Raw genomic sequence first — 21706 nt, forward strand, 5'->3', positions numbered from 1 at the left:
CATCCCCTGAAAGAGAAATACCATCTCTCAGTGTTCTGACAGGCTGTTCAGTAGCTCTTTACACTGAGATGGTAAAATACATATAATTAGATCAGATCACATGCAGAGATTATGTATATTGGTAGGATTTGTTTACCTGGGAAACTTTGGTTTTAGAGTGAATCTGCTTATTGTCTATCTCCAGGGAATGGAGTTAGTTTCAGGGTACTTTACTTCACAAAAGAAACACCGTTTTGTTTTGAAATAATTGTAGGGTCATAGAAAGTTGCCAAAAAAACCCCACTGTACAGGGAGGTCCCATGAACCCTTTGTGCAGATTCCCCCGGGGACAATATCTTGTATAGCTGTGACACATGCATACTTACTTTTATCATAGAACTGAGAAAGACAAATGGAGTTAATGCACAAAAGATATCTAGCTTTTTACTCTGGTATGAGCTGAGCTGTAGTTAATAAAGGTCTTTGTTAGACCAGTTAGTTTTCACAGAGATTGCATAATTAATACATGGTTCTGGGGAAAGTCAAACTCAAACTCAAAATGTTTTATACCATTTTGGTAATTTTTAGGGACCCTAGTGACATCATATAAAAATCTTCTCAATTAAAATGCTAGTAAACATTAGGGTTTTTTTCTTTTAAGTACAGGTGAAACCTGTATCCTGGTATATATGAAGAAAACTTTGTGTTCATGTATCCTTATACATCTCTTTGTTATGCACATACACACACCTGCATGTGCAGAAACTCATTTGATATTTGTACTCTTCACATTTCTACTTCTAGAATGTTTTTGGGGATAGTTACTCAGTTGAGTTTTGTCAACCAGTGAATGAGTGCAGTTGAAGAAACATTGCATTATATTTATAAGGAAGTGTGCCAAGACAGCTTGACACATGGTATTCAGTAAATGCTTGCTGAATCCTTTCTGACTCTGAGGAGGCGTTTTTAGCTTCGAATGACAGATGCAAATTGCTTGAACTTGCTTTTCTTTAACCCTGATTTTTTTTTTTTTTGGCCACTCCACGTGGCACACAGAAATTCCCTGACCAGAGATCGAACATGTGCCCCTTGCAGTGAAAGCAGGGAGTCTTAACCGCTGGACCACTGGAGAAGTCCTGCCCCGATGTATTTTTGTATATGGTGGTTGGTTTTGAAAATCTGTAAACTTTAGATCTTTATTCAGGGTAATCTGATTTATCAAGGAAAGAGTTGCAGCAATTGTATTGGTTGAGATGTTGATTTAAACATTTTATCTTGAATAAGAAAATTAATTGTCAGGTAGTAGCAGAAACTTTCTGCTGTGTATTTAATTTGAAGGCACCTTTACCTTTCATAGAATTCATGAAACCTTAAAGGTGCCATTTCAAAAAGATTTTTATCAACTCTTTATTATAGAAATCTTCTAACATACACAAATTGAGAGAACAATATGATGAACCCTTGCATACCCATCACCCAGCTCCAGCAGTTAGCAGGCTGTGGCCAGCTTATTGCAATTATACCACTGTACAATCTTCCCTCATATTATTTTGAAGCAAACCCCAGATATATAATTTCATCCATAAAAATTTCAATATGTCGATAAAAGGATATCTTAAATACTGTTATCACTCCTAATAGTAACAATAATAGTTGTAATTCCTCAAAATAATTACCTATATGGTCAATATTCACTTTTTCCTAATACTCTTCTATTATTTAACACAATCTGTTTGTTTGAATCTGCACTCAAAGAAAGTACATGCAGTGTGATTGGTTGGTATGTCTCAAGTCTCTGGATCTCTAGGTTCTTCCTCCATGTCACCTTTTTGTTGAAGAAAGTGGGGTCCTTTGTCCATTATTTCCCCACAGCTTGCCTTTTGCTGATTTCATCTCTGCTGCGTCCTTTACTTTGTTGTCCTATAAACTGGTAATTAGATCTAGGGCCTTGATTAGATTCAGATTTGAGAGATTTGGGGGGGGGGTAGGGGTAAAAAGCTGCTTCATAGGTGGTGGTGGACAGTGTATTTGGAAGCTCATAATGTCTGGTTCTTTTTCTTTTTGAATATTAGCCACTGATGATTATCACCCAAATCTCTTCTCTCATTAGGACTTGCAAAATGGTACCAAACAGGGAGGGTTTTTTGTTTGTTTGTTTGTTTTTTTGAAGAATGAAATAGGCTCCCATGTAAGAGATTACTAGTGAAAAAAATTGATTTTTAAATTAAATTTAAAAAATTAAATTTAAATTAGATTTTTAAAAAACAAAATATCCAAGGGTTTGCAATACTTGTGTGGACAAGGTCTCATGTCAGGGATGGAAAGGAATTGAGAGATCTAACCTGATGTCAGTATGAACGCTAAAGCCCAATGAGATGGAGTCTTGGGTGTGTCCTGGCTTCTGAGGCCACCATATAGGTGAGCCTTCCTGCCTGTACTTTGCACAAACTTTAGTTTTGCTTCTCTTATGGCCTATAGTTTACCTTTTAACAGAGCATGTAACAAATTTCAAATCTGAGTAGTTTAACTTATTTCATCTAATTATCACAGATTATGATGAATTAATTATCTTTTCAGTCACAATTTTGCATATGTAGTATTGACTAAATGATGTGGAATAGAACTGATTATGAATTATATTGATATTATATTATGGTATTAAATTATAATCAGAAAATATCTTGATCTATAAGATTTATTTGGATGTAGAGGCAAAGAAATCCAGATATGACTATTGTCCAATTTCAATTTCATGCATACTTTGTTTGCTTCACATTTAAGATATGTGACTTTCCTATTTCTAACATCTTTTTGATATTATTTAATTTCTTAGAGTATGAAATAATTGTAAAACTAAAAAGCATTCCTGTTTTTCTTTTTAAAGAAAACATTGTTTAGCTACAGAAATGTTTTCAGCTTTTTCCCATAGTTTTTAGAGGGAGAAAGTTTGCATTTTCTTTCTATAACCCTTAATAACCATGATATTTGAGTTTTACTTGGCTTTCTTATTTTCCTAGTTCCTTATTTTTAAATTATAAGTTCAGATACTTTTCACTAAATTGAAGACAAAGTGAAGACAAAGACGACGGCCTTTTAAAACTTAGGCCAAACCACTCCCATGATATAGAAATATTTTATTTCATTAGCTGTGAGAAATGGATTACTTAGTGCCCCATGCCTATAAAAACTAAAGCCAGGCTGGTATCCACCATGCTTTGGTATTTGTATACTTTTTTCTTTTTAATATTAAATGATATTTGTTTTGTATATGATGTTCTGGTGGCAGGAAGGAGCAATTAGCAAATTGATGAAATAGAGTTTCAGGCAAAATTAGATGCTAGTGTAAGCATATGATTTTGTGTTGAAATTGAAAAATGGTTCCCCTTTACAGAGTTTTCTGCCTTTGAATACTAATATTTAATAGTAGAGTATCCCCCCACCTCATAAAATAAATAGCATTCACATTCATGGCCTTTCCATGGCCCATCTCTCTTGTTCTTTAGATGGAATGTGTGTGTCCTCACTCACCCCCAGCCCAGGCTCCACTTCAGTCATCTTGCTGCCAGTGGATGGGGGGACCTTTACAGAAGTGCTTGGCCATTCAGAGACAGAAGTGCCATGTCTGCCTCATTGATTCTCAGACTTGGTCCTGGGGAAGAACAAAGGGAGGTTCTCTTGTACTTGGAGGAAATTGAAATACTGAAGTACTTTTTTGAAAAAATTGAAGTACTTCATTGAAATACTGATTTCTTTTTTGTGTGTGTAACACCAAGAGGACTGCTGCCATTCAGTTCTTGGATGGGAGGAGTCTGGCTCAGAAGACAGCTGTATTCCTTAGGAGTGGAGTAATGTTACCTTAATGATTGAAGTTAAGCAGGATAAAAATTCACCCAAATAAAAACCAGCCACTGTTAATTGCTCCACTTTGTCATCAAGTCCTCAAGAGCTACAAGCCTAATGAGAACATCTAAAACACTTGTTTCTTTGATTACCCTATGTAGCCAGTGATTTGAATGTCTAAGTTTTCGCTTTAGTTAGTTGGAGCACATCTGTCAAAAAGGGCAGATTTTAAAGCAGTGGTGTACCACCATGTCTATAGGACACAGAAATTGGCAATACCTGATTCCATTTAATTTGTTGATCTGATCAGTTACAGTTCCTTTCATGTGTTAGGAGTGACATGGCCCAGAAGTTGACATGATGGTCCCTAATGGGGTTTCCCATTTTCCTAGAGTGTTTCTAAAAAGTGAGACAAGTTGCTTTCTGTCACTCAGTTTTCCTCTCTGCCTCTCTGTAAATGTAGCCTACCTTTTCATCCTTCGAACTTATTATGAGGGAGCTATAACAATATCTTCTTATGAGGGAGCTATGTGGCCTCCAGTTCGATATTTAGCTCACAACCATAATAGGACCTGTTTCTTGGATGACTTAGAGTAATGTATATATTGTTTGTCTTTATTAAACCATTTTACCTCCTAATGTAGGGTGTGTGTGTGTGTGTGTGTGTGTGTTCGTCCACTCAGACTGGGGCAGAGTATGTGTAGTCTATGTACTTACTCGTGATTCCAGAGAGATTTGGGCTTTAGCCATGTGCCCAGTCTTATGCTATTTGTTAACTTTTACTTGTAACAACAAAAAAGGAGATAGTTTGACACTGGGTGAGTCCTATGTCCTCATGCTTAAGTGCAGTCTCATGACTGATATGGCAAACCTCAATTAAGGTGGTTTAAAGAAATAGGGTTTTCTGGCATCTTTGATGCTAAGCAGAAAACCCCTTACATCAACATGGAAGTCACGACTGGTTTCCAACCTCATTGATAAAAACCCGTTTCTAGAATTCTAGTACATTTTCTTGCTTAAAGGTACTAAGAATGAAAAATCTTTTAAAAAGGATTCTGTGCCTTGTTTAGATTCTTGGGGTCATGAGTATCAGTTTGTATCATCCTGGGCTCTAGGGGTAGAAGATAAAAGATAATGGACCAAAATCTATATTCTGTTTGAGTCACACTCTGCAAAGAAGATTGAGTTACCTTAGGAATCTGATTGGTTAGATTTCCTCTGGTTAATTGAGATTTTCCTGTCCTTGAGGTGTAATGTGGAAGTGGCTTCCAGGTTTAAATTGGGCATAATCCACATGCCAGGCATTCAGAGAGGCGAGCCCCAGTTCTGGGGTTCATTGCCATCATGGTTGCATGGGGACTTTGGGCTCATTCTATAACATTCTTAAACTCTGCCTTTATGATTTCTAATTAATTTTGTGGATGAAGCTTAAAGTGGATTCATTGAAGACAAGTTCAGTTAAAGACTCTCCTTCTTCCTTCTTTTGCCATCACTTGCTCCCCCTCCCCCCTCTTGTTTTTCTCTCCCCTTCTCTTTTCTCATTCACTGTCAGGAAAGACTACCTTTGAAGGGACAATTCTGTACCGAGCTGCACCGGGAAAGACGGAGGGCCACAGACGCTATTACAGTGAGTGACCTTAACAGCAGGAGGCATTTGTAAAGATAAGATCTGGGTACTTGTGTTTTTTGATGCAGCTGCACTCCCCTGAGCTGCTCATGCTTCTGCCAAGTGTCTGTGAATTTCTCAGCCAAGGGCATGGGCTTATTGCCTGAGATAAGTGCCGTCTCCTTGGTGTGTGCTGCAGGAGCATTCCCATCACCGGCCCCCAGCGCTGCCTTGTTTGCTTTGTGCCTCTGTCATGTGTGTGACATGCGTGCATGAACCATGCGTGCAGAGAAGGGATCGGTAACACTGGTCATGGCATATGTATTTGTCCCAGTATCTGCACCTCTGCAGTGGTGTAAGATGGCTTCTCATGGAGATGTCAACCCTTTGTGGTTATTGCTTTTACTGAGTGGGTCAATCAGTAAGGCATTGCCTCATTGCGCGGTTCAAAGAAGTAAGAAGTGGGCATGAACAGTCCATGCCAGAAATGATATTTTGCTTTGCTCATTCAGCCAGTCACCACACGGCAGACTTCTTTTTGTCAGGACCAGGGTGTAGCCTTTGGTGCGGTGGAAAGAAAGCTGCCAAAAGTTGAGGGGATGGAGATAAATGAGATTGATGAATGAATCTCATGAAGTTCTTAGAACGGGCCTACCACACAGTAAGCACTAGACATGTGAGTGTAAAACTGAAAATAAATAGAAATGGCTCACGGATTTGAATTGATTAGTGCTGGAATATTAAGGAAATTATTGACAATGACTTTTCTGTAATTCAGCCAATTATATGAGTGGCCATAGCAAACCTGAGGAAGCTTTGTTCTTTTCTCACGGCAAAGGAAAATCATCTGCCTTAGTGTGCATATATACATATGTGTACATAAAGACGTATACACATATGTGTGCACAGAGATGTATACACGACTATGAAATAGAAGGTTCTGGCATGAACTCCAGAGCCAGGCTTCTCAAACTGTCTGCAGCAAAGTGTTCTTTGATTTCCATCCCCCTGCGGACAGATAACCTGGTCCTGCTGGACGTGCCTTCACTGCGCATGTGCTGCACCTCTTGCGCCTCCCTGTGGGAGCAGACGGACCAAGGCTGGTCTGTGCTCCATTCACATAGATCAGTCTGTGGGCCACATGTCTGGAAGTCACACCAGCACACACTGCTATAAGTGTTTCTGTGCACAGACACTTTCTGTGCTTGGTACCCAGTGTTTCAGTAACGAACCCTTCATGACCTGGCCCCAGTCCACAGACTACACTTTGGGTTCCCTTGCCCTTGGGTGTCATGTGGCATATTTTACACAGTAGTGTGTGTTATGAGCACCAGTGACCAAAAGATACAGCACCAAACAGACGTGAACATGAAAAGCCACCTTTCTTTCCCACCAAAGGGAAGGACTAGATTTTGGGGTTTTTCATCAATCTAAATATTCAGATATTTAACTTGTATCATACTGGAGAGTGATAGAAGAAGGCTGCCAGAATTTCTGGAAGACAGATCTGCCGTGTGTTTCCTTCCCAGCCCATGCTTGTGTGGTTGAATGACCCTGCACCCTCTCGCTGTGTAACATGAAGAGTATTTCTCAGAGTAACTAATGCACAGTTATTAAGGTGAGCCCAGAAGGTGGCAAATCCCTAAAACCAGAAGCTCAGTGAAATCAGGATGCCAGTGGTTGAAAATATTATGTTTCTAGGTAATGAGGAATGATAAAAAGAATCCTTCAAATTCTTTTCTTTGAAAAACTGTAACAGCCTTGCCCTATTCCCTTTGCCCTGCTGCCTTCTGCTGGTGGTGGTTGAGGGGCAGGGTAGAGGCACGATGATGGTTTCTGTTCACTAACCGTTTCTTTATTCCACTCTCAAATGCCTCTTTCCAAACCAGAAAAGAATATACAAGCCATTTATCACACAGAAAGAATCCATACGGCAAAATGAGAACATGTTAAAGGGGAAATGACATAATATTTAGACTCCGAAATTATATCTCCAGCAGGGATATTTCCCAAAACAATGAACAGATAAACACATGAATGGATAGCTAATCCAGGGAGGTTCTCCATGTTTGCACACTTGCATCCAGTCCTGTAAATTGCAGCTGACCCCCTTGTTGTGGGCTGTTCCTTATTCTTATGCCCTCTGTTCTTGCTCATAAGTGCTGTTCTTTAGTTAATTAAAATGTACACCTGGGATCTTCCTCATTCCCGCCCCCCTTCTTGGCTTATAATTACTGTTTTATTGAAAACAGCAGCAACAACAAACACAGCCATTGTTTAAAAGATTTGATTTTGAAACATGTTAGCGATTTTTAATGACCTTTCTGTATTTTTCTGTTTTCATTTAACAGTTTCTTCCTGCACTGAGACTTGTCTGTATGAATGACTTCGACATTTTATGACAGTTTATGCAAGCAGTGATTTGGTGTATCTTTCTTAGGTACTAGGAGGCCACCTTACCTGTAGGAAGATAATGCACAGTGTGGCTAATAGAGAACTAGAGCATCACTGTCATCAGCAGATACATAGTCAATGTTCAGGAGCTATTCTGTACATCTCGAGTCTTTGAGAGACAGGCTTAATGGTAGACTTTTCATAAAATTTCCTTTGGTTCTTGTCCTTTGATGCCATGACTAACGTACTGGCCATCAAAGTAAGAATGTACACTCAGAAATTAACTAGAAACAAATAGGCTCTTCCTTTTAGGAACATGATTGTGGGCAGAGCCTGGGGAAAGAGGAATCTGGGGAGGTAAGTGTCCACGCTGTCTTACTGATAACAGTTTGACTGCAAGAAGTCCAAGGAAAGGTGTCATGTCCCCAGCGTTCTTTTTTGGAAAGGAGTTCAGCTTCAGGGAAACGTTGGTGTTAAGGGAGTGAAGAAGAGCTGGAGGCTTGGGGCATTCTGGCCTCCCACAAGGCAGCTTCCTTTCCTTCTTTAACAAATACAATCATCTTGCCAGTGAAAGCGTTTCAATGTCAAGTTTGGTTTAGTGCTTTCCTAGAGAAGCATGTCTGTGTGCATTTATTCCTTGTAAAGCCATCCAGAGATTTAATTCTTTGGCAGTCATAATTTTGTGTGGTTTCTTTAATTGCTCATTTGTTTAAATGGCTTTTAGCTTTACAGTTTCCCTTTAGGAAATGTTACTTTCGTTGCTAATTGCTAATTGACATGTCATAAAGATAGGAGGTACAGTATGTGGTATTGACTGGGTGGGGAGGTAAGGAGGGGGCAGGAAAGGTTGTTACTGCATAGACTGCACAAAAACAAATTTGGCTAAGAACCAGGCTCTGGCGGAAAAGAGGTGACATGTCGCATTGACAGAGGCATCTGCTTTGAAATTGGATGTTCTGAAAAGTTCTGATTTGCTTCTTGAAATTCAAGGCTGGGGAGGTGGAACAAAACTCAGAGCCACCTCCCTGCAACATCCTTACACACTAAATGAACAACGGCAATGCGAGTTATCCTGTACCCTGTGATACTTGGAGCAGTGGTTCCTGGCTGGCTATGAGGTGCTTCATGGCTGTGGCTGATTTCTGAGCTCTTTCTTTCCCCATCCCCGCTCTTGACAGGTTTAAGGGAAACCACAGGCTCCGAGAGTGACGGGGGTGACTCAAGCAGTACCAAATCTGAGGGTGCCAACGGCACAGTCGCAACAGCTGCCATCCAGCCGAAGAAAGTCAAGGGAGTGGGCTTTGGAGATATTTTCAAAGACAAGCCAATAAAGCTAAGACCAAGGTCGATTGAAGTAGAAAATGACTTTCTGCCGGTGGAAAAGGTATGTTCGACAGTTTCTGTTTTATTTCCACATAACGTCCTGTATCCAAAAGTTACCTTGTAGGGCTTGGCGTCTAAGATGTCCTGTGCCTCTCTTGGGCTCTCATTGTCCTTGTGTGCATCTCACCTTCTATATGAGGACAGCTTTTAAAAAGGCTCATGCTCTAGTTTACTGTTGCTTTTCTTACCAATCTCCTGTCTATGGAACGTTTCTCAGGGTGACTTTTCCCATAGACCAGCCCTTCTCGGTTTTCTCTGGAGAAAAGCCACTCATGCCTGGTCTCAGCTAAACACATGACCTTGATACTTTTCAGGCAGCCACCAGTCTCTCTCCTCTCCTGGAATGTTTCTCTGGTGCTTCGTGCTGGGGCATGTTGACTGCTTCTGCACTCGAGAAAGGGGTTGTGCATTTTTTTCTCAAGGTCTTTGGTGCAGATGATTTCAAACTGCCACCAGGAAGTCTCCTGCGTGCATGAATGGCGGAGATGGCCCTCTCTGCGAGTGCCTGGGTCTTTCCCGTCAGGGAGCTGGCTGTTTTGTCCTGCCCCTGGTTCTGGGTTGGTAAAAGGCAGCCAGCGTGCTGCTGCTGACTATTCGGTTGCCACAGCAACACACCCCGAGCCGTCATGCTTGTGGCTGTCAGTGACGTCTACTGTGGTACACTTCTAAGCATCATAGCCTTGCTTAGGATTTGATAAATACTGTGGAATTTTCCAGATTGTAATAAGCTACACTCGTGCTGTGCTTAAGGAATGTTTGTTAATTTGATTTAGTGCTGAAATTTTTTCTTTGACGTTTGTGCCAGCAGGCTTGGGGGATGGGGTATTGGCAACATCGCTACTGTAGGTTTACCCGCAGCTTTTAAGGGTTTTCCATTTTTCAGTGAGATGAATTTTTGAAAGTTGCATCATCTTCTGCAGCTGTAGAACTTCCACCCACCTCCCTCCCTCCATCCACCAGCAACCTAGCCTGATGTCATCATGCATTAGAAACAAAATCTGGAAAGGAAACTTTTTGGACACTTAAACATCCTGAGAAATGAGTAAGACAGAAAGGACAGACACTTAAAAATGAAGACTGTTTCATTTAAATTCTTTCGTGGAAACTTCTCTTATACACTATTGTTTCCTTCAGTAATCAATTTGGTGTTTCTCAAGATCTGAAAACTATTTAGTATCCCAGCTTGTGAGCTCATTTCTGTTCAGCACAGTCACTTTCAGATTCCAGGAGATATTTACAAAAAAGCAAGTTCCCATCTTGGGAAGGAACAATGAATACAGGTTTTTCTTCATTTTATTCAAGTGGTCGAAATGAGCATGATCATTGACTCTGTCAGTGAACAGTTAATTCCTTGTTTGTTTCATGATTCTTGGTCTTATTCTTCTCTGTGTAAAAGCACATTGTGTGTGTGTAATCAGTGACAAATATAATATTCTCAGGTTTGTATCTCAGCACATGTCCTCTGAGCCCCACAGCCAGCCACAAGTCCAGCTGCCAACTTGAATATCTCCACTTGAAGTTCTTAAATTCTTATTTTTATGTAAGATATTCTTATATAAGACAATTTTATATAAGATAAATTCTCATCTATCTCAGCCATACATATACATGTATCCATTCTTCCCCAAACTCCCCTCCCATCCAGGCTGCCACATAACATTGAGGAGAGTTCTCTGTGCTGTACGGTAGGTACTTGTTCGTTATCCATTTTAAGTATAGCAGTGTAACACACCATTTCTGTACAGAGAAATCTCACTAGCTACTGAACTCCTGAAATGCTGGAAAAAAAATTAATCGTATTTTTTTTTATTCATGGCCAAGTTTGTGGCAAATTAACAAGAACAACTGAAGGCAGATTGGGAAAAAGTCACTTGCAGTTCTGAAATTCTTATCACCTTGTCCAGGTCAGAACTCATCCTCTTCCCTCTCAAATCACTCTGCCCACAGCCTTCCCATCTCAGTTGAGGGCAGTGCCGCTCCCCTCCCATCACTTGAGAGAAAAGCACTGGGGTGGTCTCTCCCTCCCCTCGCTCCCTCACATCCCATGGCTGATCCATCAGCAGCCCCACCAGCGTTGCCTCCTAAGCATGTCTGGCGCCTTCATCAGCTCTGGTCTCACCATCACTGCGGTGGCCTCTAATTGGTCTCCCTCCCCTACAGCCTAGTGTCAGTGTCGAACCCAGGGTCATGCCACTCTTTTCAAACACCTGTAGAGGCTCCCCTGTGGACCAAAGTGGGAATCTTCCCCACAGTCCAGGAGCTAGGGTGACCTGAAGCCCATGGCCACTCAGACCTCTCTGCTCACTGCTCTTTCCCCGCTTGCTCACTTCCAGCCCTCTGGTTCCTGCTCACACATGCCATGTGTGCTCCCACTTGGCGGGCCTCTGCCTGGACACTGTTGCCATCTGCGCCCCCAGCTGCCTGCCCCTCCTCCCCGATGCCCCACCATTCAGGAACCTGCCCCCTTGGCCCCTCCTGCACTGCACTTTCTGTTTTCCCTAGCATGCGCACCCTTCTGACATAATGTTTATCTTGTATTATGTGTATTCTTTGTTCACTGATGTGTGTAATGTGCTTAGAACAGTGTGTGGCACATGGTAGATGCTCAGTATTAGTTACAGGAATAATATTAAAACTAGCACTTTAGAGATTACAGACATCTATGAAATGAGGGGACTGAGTGTGAAAAGATAACAGTTATATAGTCGGAAATATAGTAGTTGTATGGTTCGCTGCATCTTTGTGAAGCAAGATTTACTGCATTGGTCTTACAGACATGAAATGTTAACTTCATCAGAGTAACACACACACACACACACACACACACACACAGCGTGTGTGTGCATCTTGATTCATGGTTTGTTTGTGGAATGAAACCATGTGCTGGCAGCTTCCTTAGCCTGCTTCTCATTGTGAAGTCTCTGGGGGAAACGTAAACTTCCCAGCCTGTTTTACTGGCAGTGGACAATTTTTACAGCATCTAAGAGGATTTAAAACTCTCTCCACCCCCTGTTGTTGGTGCCATGGATAGTTCCATAGATTTATGGTTCCATTATGTTATTGCACAACCTGGCGTGGGAGCTCATGAGTGTGATGATGTTTTACTAGTGTACAACCTGGTTCTCATCGCTTTTGAGATAGTTCTGCATCAAAGATTTATGTTTAAGGAAGAAAGTTTCCTTTGAGAGTTGAGCTCACTGTTTCAGTTTTGCAGAAGCACAGACTGGATCTCATGTGACAGCATCTGTGTTCACTGAAGCACAAGCGGGTCTTCCACTTAGGCTGGGGCAGTTGACCTTCAGACATGACTGGTTTGATAACTTACATGAGGGGAAAAAAAGGACTATGATGATTGTTAACAGCTGTGAGCATTCTAGTGTGCTTTCTGTTCAAGTGTGAGAAGTTCTAAGATCTACTTTTCTGAGTCAGTTGAAAATTATGTGTTTATTTTACCTGGGCTTGAATCTGTATCACCCTACCCGGAGTGGTTGAATGCTGATGATTAAACACCAGGAGAGAGATACTGGTGTAGCTTTAACACCCACCCATAACAACAAGGAAATAATCAGTATTCTTGCTTCTCTTATTGAACGATAAGGAAGGACCCCAGTTATGAACCTTTTTAACACTACCAGTTGTGAATATGCCTGTGAATGATGTGTTTAATGCACCACTTAACCAAAATATGTATAGATGAAAAGATTTAATGTCTGGGATTTGACTTCCGCTAAGTTGGAAGATGGAAGAGTGGCTGAGGCACAGAGGAAACCAGATTGATTATGAGTTGATAATTGTTGAGACTAGGTGGTGCATACACGGGGCCACAGTATACCGTGCTCTGTTTTGGTACATGTTGGAAATTTCCTCTGATAAAGGTTAAAAAAAAACTTGGGGGAAAGTGTACCATTTAAACTCAGCCCAGAGCTAAATATGTGTTATATCAAAAACAGTGGAAAATATGGTGTGGCTAAAGGTGAACTAAGTTAAATATCATAAGATTAGAAAGGTGTGGTACCACTGTCCTAGCTGATTGACCTTTACAAACTGACTTCGCCTCAGTTGGACCATCTGTTAAATGGGAATACTCTTTATACCTATCCTACTTCGTGTGTGCATGTATGTGTGTGTGTTCAGTAGCTACATGCTGTCCAACTCTCTGTGACCCCCATGGACTGTAGCTCACTAGCTCCTCTGTCCATGGGATTTTCCAAGCAGGAAAACTGGAATGGCTTGCCATATCTTACTCCAGGGGATCTCCTTGGATCAGGGATGGAACCCACATCTCCTGCATTGGCAGGTGAATTCTTTTCCATTGCACCACCAGGGAATCATAGGACTTTTAAAAAATGCTATATAGCTGAAAATACTTGGGAAATGTAAATGTAACTCATTTCAAGTAGTATTTATTGGGTATTCACTATACGCTCGGCACTGGGGATACAGTGGTAAATAAGAACAGGTCACTGCCCATCAGGGAGCTGCAGAAAAGTAGACAAGAAGAATAACGCAGCGTGGGGAATGCCATGACCAGGCTGAGAACATGGCTGCGCTGCAAGAAGCCTTGGGCGTGGCAGGAAGTGGTGAGCGGTTAGGGAGGCTGGAGAGTGTGTGTTCCTGTGTCTGTGTGTGCCTGCTTCCTAGAGGAAGTGATGTTTAGGCTGAGAACCGTGGGTCCAGCGCACATTCATCAGACAGAGGAGAACAGAGTTGTCAAAGTGGAAAGAGCAGCATGTATACGTGCCTGAAGGGAAAAGAAAACAGCACAGATTGTGTGTCCAGCTTCCAGCAGGAAGTGGGGAAAGATGAGAATGAAGAAGAAAGCCAGGCCCAGATTAGCAACAGCCTGGTGAGACTTGTTAAGGAGTTTGGACTTGAATTTGAGGGCAGTGGGGAGCAATTCTCAGCAGAGAAGGACGTGATCAGATATGCGGTTTAGGGAAAGTATACCAAGTTGCAGTGGGAGGAGTGGATTACAGACGCCAGGTAACTAGAATTCAGAAGAGAGGGTAACAGAAACTTTATATTGACTCTACCAGTAAATCTCCCTCCTCATAGGTTCTAAACCAGTTAATGAATAAGGTGAGTCAGTGGGTGGAAAATCAGAATATTATTTTTGCTTATTTTTTCAGTATGGATGTCCAGTTGACTCAGCACTGTTTATCAGAAAGATCATCCTTTCTGAAGATCACCTGTTTATCAAAAAGGTCACCTTTGTCATAATTTAAGTGCCTGTGTATGTGTGGGTTCACTTCCATACTCTCTGTTCTGTTGGTCTGTTTGTCCTTATGGTCATTCTGTACTACTCTAATTACTGTAGCTTTGTAGTCAGTCTTCATTTCTGGTACTGTAACTACACAAACTCTATTTCTCTTCTTTAAGATTCCCTGGGCTGTTCCATTTCATATAAATTTTAGCATCAGCTTATTAATCCCTACTCCCCAAAAAAACCTTCTGGATTTTGAATGGCATTACTTGAACTCTATAGATACTTTGGTGGGGGGGAGAGAATTGACACCTTTCCAATCTATGAACATGGTATATTTATTTACATAGGTCTTATTTTACTTTGTAAAAATTTCTCAAGTTATATATTTATGATCTGTGTCTGTTTCTCTACTTGTGTTATATTACAATGTTGTTATTGATGAAGGCAAATTTGGAGGATATAGATTGTGTGTGTGTGAAGTCGCTCAGTCATGTCCAACTCTTTGAAACCCCATGGACTGTAGCCCGCCAGGCTCCTCTGTCCATGGGATTCTCCAGGCAAGAATACTGGAGTGGGTTGCCATTTCCTTCTCTAGGGGATCTTCCCAACCCAGGGATCGAACCCGGGTCTCCTGCATTGCAGGCAGATGCTTTATCCTCTGAGCTACCAGGGAAGCCAGAGGATATAGATTAGAAAAATCAAATGGGTCTAGATATTGATCTTCAGAATTAGACAGACTCACTCACCCAGTCTCAGTGATGCTGTGCTCGGGCAGACCCATGTGATGTAGAAGAGCCTGCTCCTTGGGGAACAGCAGAGACAGTCAATTCCCAAGAGGAGGAGAAAGAAGAGCAGAGCTAAGCATACCCAGTTTACTTTTCCTAAATTCACATATCAGGGAAGTCATTTCACTCTCTCAGGATAAGTGAATAGGGAGACAGAGAGTTCCAAGAGTGTTCAATTCTGCCCAGAGGCCAAGAGCGTCCAGAGAGAGTGTCCGTTTGGTCTCCCCTTTACATGGAAAGAAATATCAAGATAAGACAAACAAATTTTCCAACAGCTTTGAACTATTATTATAAGTATTGGGGGGAAATATTTTGGAGATAGAATCAAGAAGTTTGATAGTATGTGGGGGATAAAGGAGAAGAAAGAGTTGAAGAGAATGCCTCGGGCAACTGACTTCAGCAGCTGGATGGATGGCAGTATCATTCCCTGATTAGAGAACACAGGAGGAGAAAGATATTGGGGAAGGAAGGTTATGGGGTCAGTCTTAGACTAGCTGCATTTTGAGGTCCTTGTGGGACCATCAAGGGAGGCATCCATCAAGCAGTTGGGTAAATAAGTAATGGGGAGTGAACTGTGGATTTGGGTTTTAGAGTCATCCACCTAGAGATCGGGTTGAGAGACTGTAAGAAGGCAGCCCAGACAGGACCTTATTCTCATGAACATGGCTTATACCTTATCTCCCACCTGTGGACCAGAGAGAGAACTTCCTCATCAGGCTGCTTCCCTGTGACCCTGCTCTCGTTTCACTCTTTTTCTGAACGCTTTCCCTTTTCACGAGTCACTCAGGTGATCACTCCTGGCCAAATAAGCTCAGAAAGATGTGTCAGGTATTACACCTGGGTAGGTCAATTCCAGATGCACAGGTGAGTCCCAAGACCTACCTAACATGGTGTGTGGGTTTTGTTTTTTTTGTTTTTGTTTTTTTTTTTTTACTTTATTTTACTTTACAATACTGTATTGGTTTTGCCATACATTGACATGAATCTACCACGGGTGTATACAAGCTCCCAATCCTGAATCCCCCTCCCACCTCCCACCCCATATCATCACTCTGGATCATCCCCATGCACCAGCCCCAAGCATCCTGTATCCTGTATCGAACATAGACTGGCGATTCGTTTCTTACATGATAGTATACATGTTTCAATGCCATTCTCCCAAATCATCCCACCCTCTCCCTCTCCCTCAGAGTCCAAAAGTTCTGTTCTATACATCTGTGTCTCTTTTGCTGTCTCACATACAGGGTCATCATTACCATCTTTCTAAATTCTGTATGTATGTGTCAGTATACTGTATTGGTGTTTTTCTTTCTGGCTTACTTCACTCTGTATAATCGGCTCCAGTTTCATCCATCTCATTAGAACTGATTCAAATGTATTCTTTTTAATGGCTGAGTAATACTCCATAGTGTATATGTACCACAGCTTTCTTATCCATTCATCTGCTGATGGACATCTAGGTTGTTTCCATGTCCTGGCTATTATAAACAGTGCTGCGATGAACATTGGGGTACACGTGTCTTTTCAAAGTCTTTGTTGAATTTGTTACAGTATTGCTTCTGTTTTATGTTTTTGTTTTCTGGCCAAGGCAGGCATATGAGATCTTAGCTCCCCATCCAGGAATCAAACCTGCACCCCCTGCATTGGAAGGCAAAGTCTTAACCACTGGACTGCCAGGGAAGTCCCTGGTATATTTTTATATAGAATAATCCTGGCTTTTTGGTACCAGCTTATTCCATGCTTAAGTGCCCTAGGTACAGCTAGTATTGGCCCCCTTAATTAATGAGAAAAGTAGTCTTTTTGGTCTGGGATCTTCAAATGGCCAGATTGGAAAAAATATTTTTCTAGGTTGGTTGTTTACCTTATTGGATTCCCTATAAGAAGCTCCATGGTCTTCCCGTCTTAGTTGATTTCCATTATGATCTCTCTCTCTCTCTCTCTCAAAATGATTGTTTTCTTTTTTTTCTTCTCTGTTCCACAACTAGATATTGTGTTTGCATCAGTCTCTTTTTTAACTCTCATCATCTTGAATCTCATTTATAGAATCACAGGCATCCAAATTAATGCCTTGATAATATCAACGTTGTAGCTTTTACTTGCAACAGAAAATTAGAATTAAAGTCACATATAAATGAGCTAGTAATCAATTTTTTAATCAGCCAAATTACAGGAAGAGAAATTTTAATATCATCATATATATCTCAGGTAGTCTTTTTATCCCTAGTAAAAATTCATCAAGCTGTATACTGATGTAAGATTAAAACATGTAAACATCTAAAGTGATTATCTTAGTTCCTTAAAAGTGAGAGAGTTATGTCTCTAATCCTTTGAAGACTGTAGCTGTGGGGTATCCCAGGAGCTAATGATACAAACTTTGATTAATGAAACACAACTGGGTCAAACCTTGTCACGATTATATGAGACCTATAGTGTTGAATGTCTTGCACAATGGTTAAAAGATAAGATTTTGTGACATCTCTTAAGCAGATGAAAGACCTGTGATTTTTAAAGAGCAGATGGAATTGAGATGCCCACTGGTTGCCTAAGCTGAATGAAGTGTCTGGGATTTTCAGACTTTGCTTTATGTGTTATCTTTCTTAATCTAGGAAAGGTAAGAAGATCACTGGTAGGAAAAGGGAACCAGAAGCAGTATACAGGGTTACTCTTGGACATAGTAGGTGCTATTTAGTATTTTATGTGTGTTTCATGTATACTTTCTAAAACATTCAGATAGTGTATTTTCCATGAAATGTTTAATAGCAGCCATATGGTCACCAAGAATCACATTCCCAGGAGGCCTTAAAATTGTGTTTTAGGAATGTAGTGGTTATTAAGCATGAAGGTCAGAATTCCCAATGTTCATATCCTAATTCTACCTCTTCCTGGGACAAATTATTCTTATTATTATATCTACAAATTTAGATTCCTCATCTGTAGAATAGAATGACAAGAAAACCTGGCTCATGTGGTTGTTAGGAAGATTAAGTAACACACACAGAAATGGGTCCAAGTGCCTGGCATAGAATAATCACTGAATTAACGTTAGTAGTTATTGTTACCCTTCTGGTTGTTAGAATACGAATGCCTATAAATAGCAGTGCAGTCTCCAGGATCATGTCTTTAACTTTTCATTATGGAAATTTTAACGCTTGGAGAAGTAGAAATAAATTTTGCTACATCTGTGGTAGCTGTTTGACATCACCAAGTCTTCAGTGTCGGCCATTGGAAAGTAAGTGCTGTGCAGAAGATGTGTAGGGCACTGAAAATACTCTGTACGGCGCATCTTCCCAGGTGGCTCAGTGGTAGAGAATCCACCTGCCAATGCAGAAGACACAGGTTCGATCCCTGATCTGGGAAGATCCCTGAAGAAGGAAGTGACAACCCACTCTAGTATTCTTGCCTGGGAAATCCCATGGACAGAGGAGCCTGGTGGGCTATAGTACATAGGGTTGCAAAAGAGTCTGATATGACTTAGTGACTGAACAACAATTCTGTATGATTCCATAATGATAGACACATGTCATTATATTGGGTTGGCCAGAAAGTTCATTCAGGGTTTTCTGAAACATCTTACAGAATGAACTTTTTGGCCAATACAAAACATTTGTCCAAACTCATAGAATTGAAAAGTTAAGAGTGAACCCTAAGGTAAACTAGAGACCCTGGGTGATAAGGAGGTTCATTGGTTGTAACAAATATATCACTCTTGTGTGAAATGTTGATAGCAGGGGAGGCTGAGCATGTGAGGAGGTACAGGGTATCTGGAAATCTCTACACCTTCCTTTCACTGTTCTGTAAACCTCAAAGTGCTCTAAAAATAAGTCTAAGAAATAAAAGAAAGCAAGTCCATTATTTTGGACCCTGTCTTTGTTAGTCACCATTGTATCTACAGTTCCTTAAAATCATTGGTAAACTATAGGTGACCTTCAATAAATATTTGTGATTGGATACATGAATATGTTTTGTCCTAATCCAAGCATGAGAATAAAGGAAGACTCATTCTGTTTTGGGTCTGCTTGTAGCCTGGTTGTAGATTTACTCTTCCATTTGCTCATTAATTGGCTCATTCCTTCATTCACTGAAGCTTTATTGAATGTATTTTATGGATCAGCAGCGGCAGCTCTGAAATTTCTGGATAAATGAGCTAAGGAATGGCAATCCATTTGGAAAGGGCTTGGCTAGGTAGCATGTCTGGATGCTGTGTTAGCATAGTGTGTGCAGACTTTTCACCTGGCAGGTTGGTTGTTGCAGGGGCGAGGGGGAGGGGGTGGGCGGCTCTGGTGTATTTAACTGGAAGGGAGTTCACACTTCCTCCCCCACATCACGCCTTAGATCAGCTGTCACATACAGGCCTCTCATTTAGCGCTTTGGATTGTCCCTACATGAGAGAGAAGTGAGGACATATTTAAAGTCATTCTGATGCATGGGAAAAGGACTGGCAGAGCTATGTCCAAAGCATTAAAGACGTTAGAGAGGAAGGAGCTGCTAACTCGCCTGGAGTCTGCGAGGAGGGAATAGTGTGTAGGGGAGATTTTTCAAGGAAAGTGACATTTGAGCCAAGTGTTAAAAGATACCTGGAGATTCATGGTCCCAGCGGTGTGTACAGGGACCAGGGGAGAGCGTGGTGATGGCCAAGGGCTGGGTCTGGCTGCACGGCAGGGGTCTTGGGGGCGGGGAGTTGCAGTGAAAGTAAAAGTCGCTCAGTTGTGTCCGACTGTTTGCGACCCCACGGACTATACAGCCAATGAAATTCTCCAGGCCAGAATACTGGAGTGGGTAGCCGTTCCCTCCTCCAGGGGATCTTCCCAACCCAGGGATCAAACCCAGGTCTCCCACATTGCAGGGGGATTCTTTACCAGCTGAGCCACAAGGGAAGCCCGAGTTGCAGGAAAGCCTGACCCTATTTCCTCAGGTCTGCCAGCCTACTCACAGGCTACATCTCTGGGTGGGCTGGCACACTGTTGGAGGGGTTCTGACAGGCAGTGTGTTGGGCACATTGGCACTTTAGAGAGAAAACTGGGGAGGTGCCGGGCAGTGTGGACTGGAGATGGGAGAGGAAGTAGCTGGGAGAGTTGCCAGTCTCAGGGCTCCGTGGTTGATGACTAATTGGCCAGGCACCAGGAACTTCTAGTAGCTCTTGGAAAGGGGCATATGGGCCCACCTCATGCACACTCTTTGAGTTGGGCCGCTGTAGACTGGGTTGGCAGCAGAACTGACAGAAGAGCCAAGTTTCCTTTCAAAGAAAACTCTTTTGTGTGTTATGGAAAGCAAAATGCCAGGAGTCAGCATTCGACTGTCTATATCAATAGCTAAGCTTAGGATGAAGAGATAAGAAAGCTAAGCCGAGAAGGCATTAAATCCATTTATATACATGTTAAATACATTTATATATATATATATGCAGATGTATATAGTCAGAACATCATCATGTGTGTCTATAAATCACATATGTACATTTATTTATATATACATGTACATTCAGCAGGCTTATCTTCCTAATTAAGAAAATTTTAATTTTAGAATAGTTTAAGATTTATAGAAAAATAATGAAGATAATACAGAGTTTCCACATATTTCACTGCCAGTTTCCTCTGTTACTAGCATCTTACATGAATATAGTAAGTTTATCATAATTAGTGAACTAATGTTGCCATTAATTAAAGTCCATCCTCTTTTCAGATTTCCTGAGTTTTTACCTAAAGTCCTTTTTCTTATCCTGGATCTTATCCAGGAGACCACATTACATTTGCTTGCCCTGGTCTCCCTAGGCTCCCCTTGGCTGTGACAGTTTCTCAGACTTGCCTTGTTTTGGGTAACATTGGTAGTTTTGCAAAATTTTGTAGGATGAACTCAAGTTGGCATTTGTCTGATGTTTTTCTCGTAATTTGACTGAAGTGATGGATTTGGGGGGAGATCCACATAGGTGGAGTGCTGTTCTTATCCCATCAGAGAAAGGGTCCATGGTCTGAACATGACTTTTCACGGGTGATGTTGACCTTGGTCTCCCAGCTGAGGGAGTGTTTAGCAGTTCTCTCCACTGTAGAGCTGGTCTGTTTTTTCTCCTTTTCCCCATCAACTCTTTGGGAAGAAGTCGCTGTACATGCCTCGCTTTTCAGGAGTGGGAAGTTGAGCTCATCTGCTTCAGGGTGGAGTATCTACATTAATTATTTGGAGTTCTTCTGCAGAGATGATTTGTCTTGTCCCTCCCATCCTAATTAGGTTTTGATAAGGGGATTTCTTATCTGTCCTCTAAATTCAAAATGCTAATTCTGTGGCACATGCATCATACTTGCCATTTTCAGGCAAGTGACATTTCCCACATGTGTTTTCTTGCCTGATACATAAGTAGATCTATGCCTTATTTACTCAAGCAGATTGCAAGTTTCTTGAGGACTGGGCCAGCATCTTATTCAAAGCCCTTTACTACTGTAGGTAGTTAATAAATACTGAATAAATGGTTTTTGAATGAGCTTAATTTAAAAATTAACCATAGTTAATAACTGAAACCAGTTA

The 21706-nt window shown here is 41.3% G+C and overlaps 1 protein-coding gene across 1 annotated transcript in view; it reads left to right on the top strand.

Moving 5' to 3' along the window:
- The window catches only part of SH3KBP1 (SH3 domain containing kinase binding protein 1), a 237624-nt gene that overhangs the window by 90765 nt on the left and 125153 nt on the right, over positions 1-21706 (top strand). Inside the window, 1 exon segment of the mRNA XM_018043705.1 lies at positions 8998-9203. Coding sequence (XP_017899194.1) covers positions 8998-9203 — 206 coding nt within the window.

This window comes from Capra hircus, assembly GCF_001704415.2.
Source record: "Capra hircus breed San Clemente chromosome X unlocalized genomic scaffold, ASM170441v1, whole genome shotgun sequence".
NCBI classification, from domain to species: Eukaryota; Metazoa; Chordata; class Mammalia; order Artiodactyla; family Bovidae; genus Capra; species Capra hircus.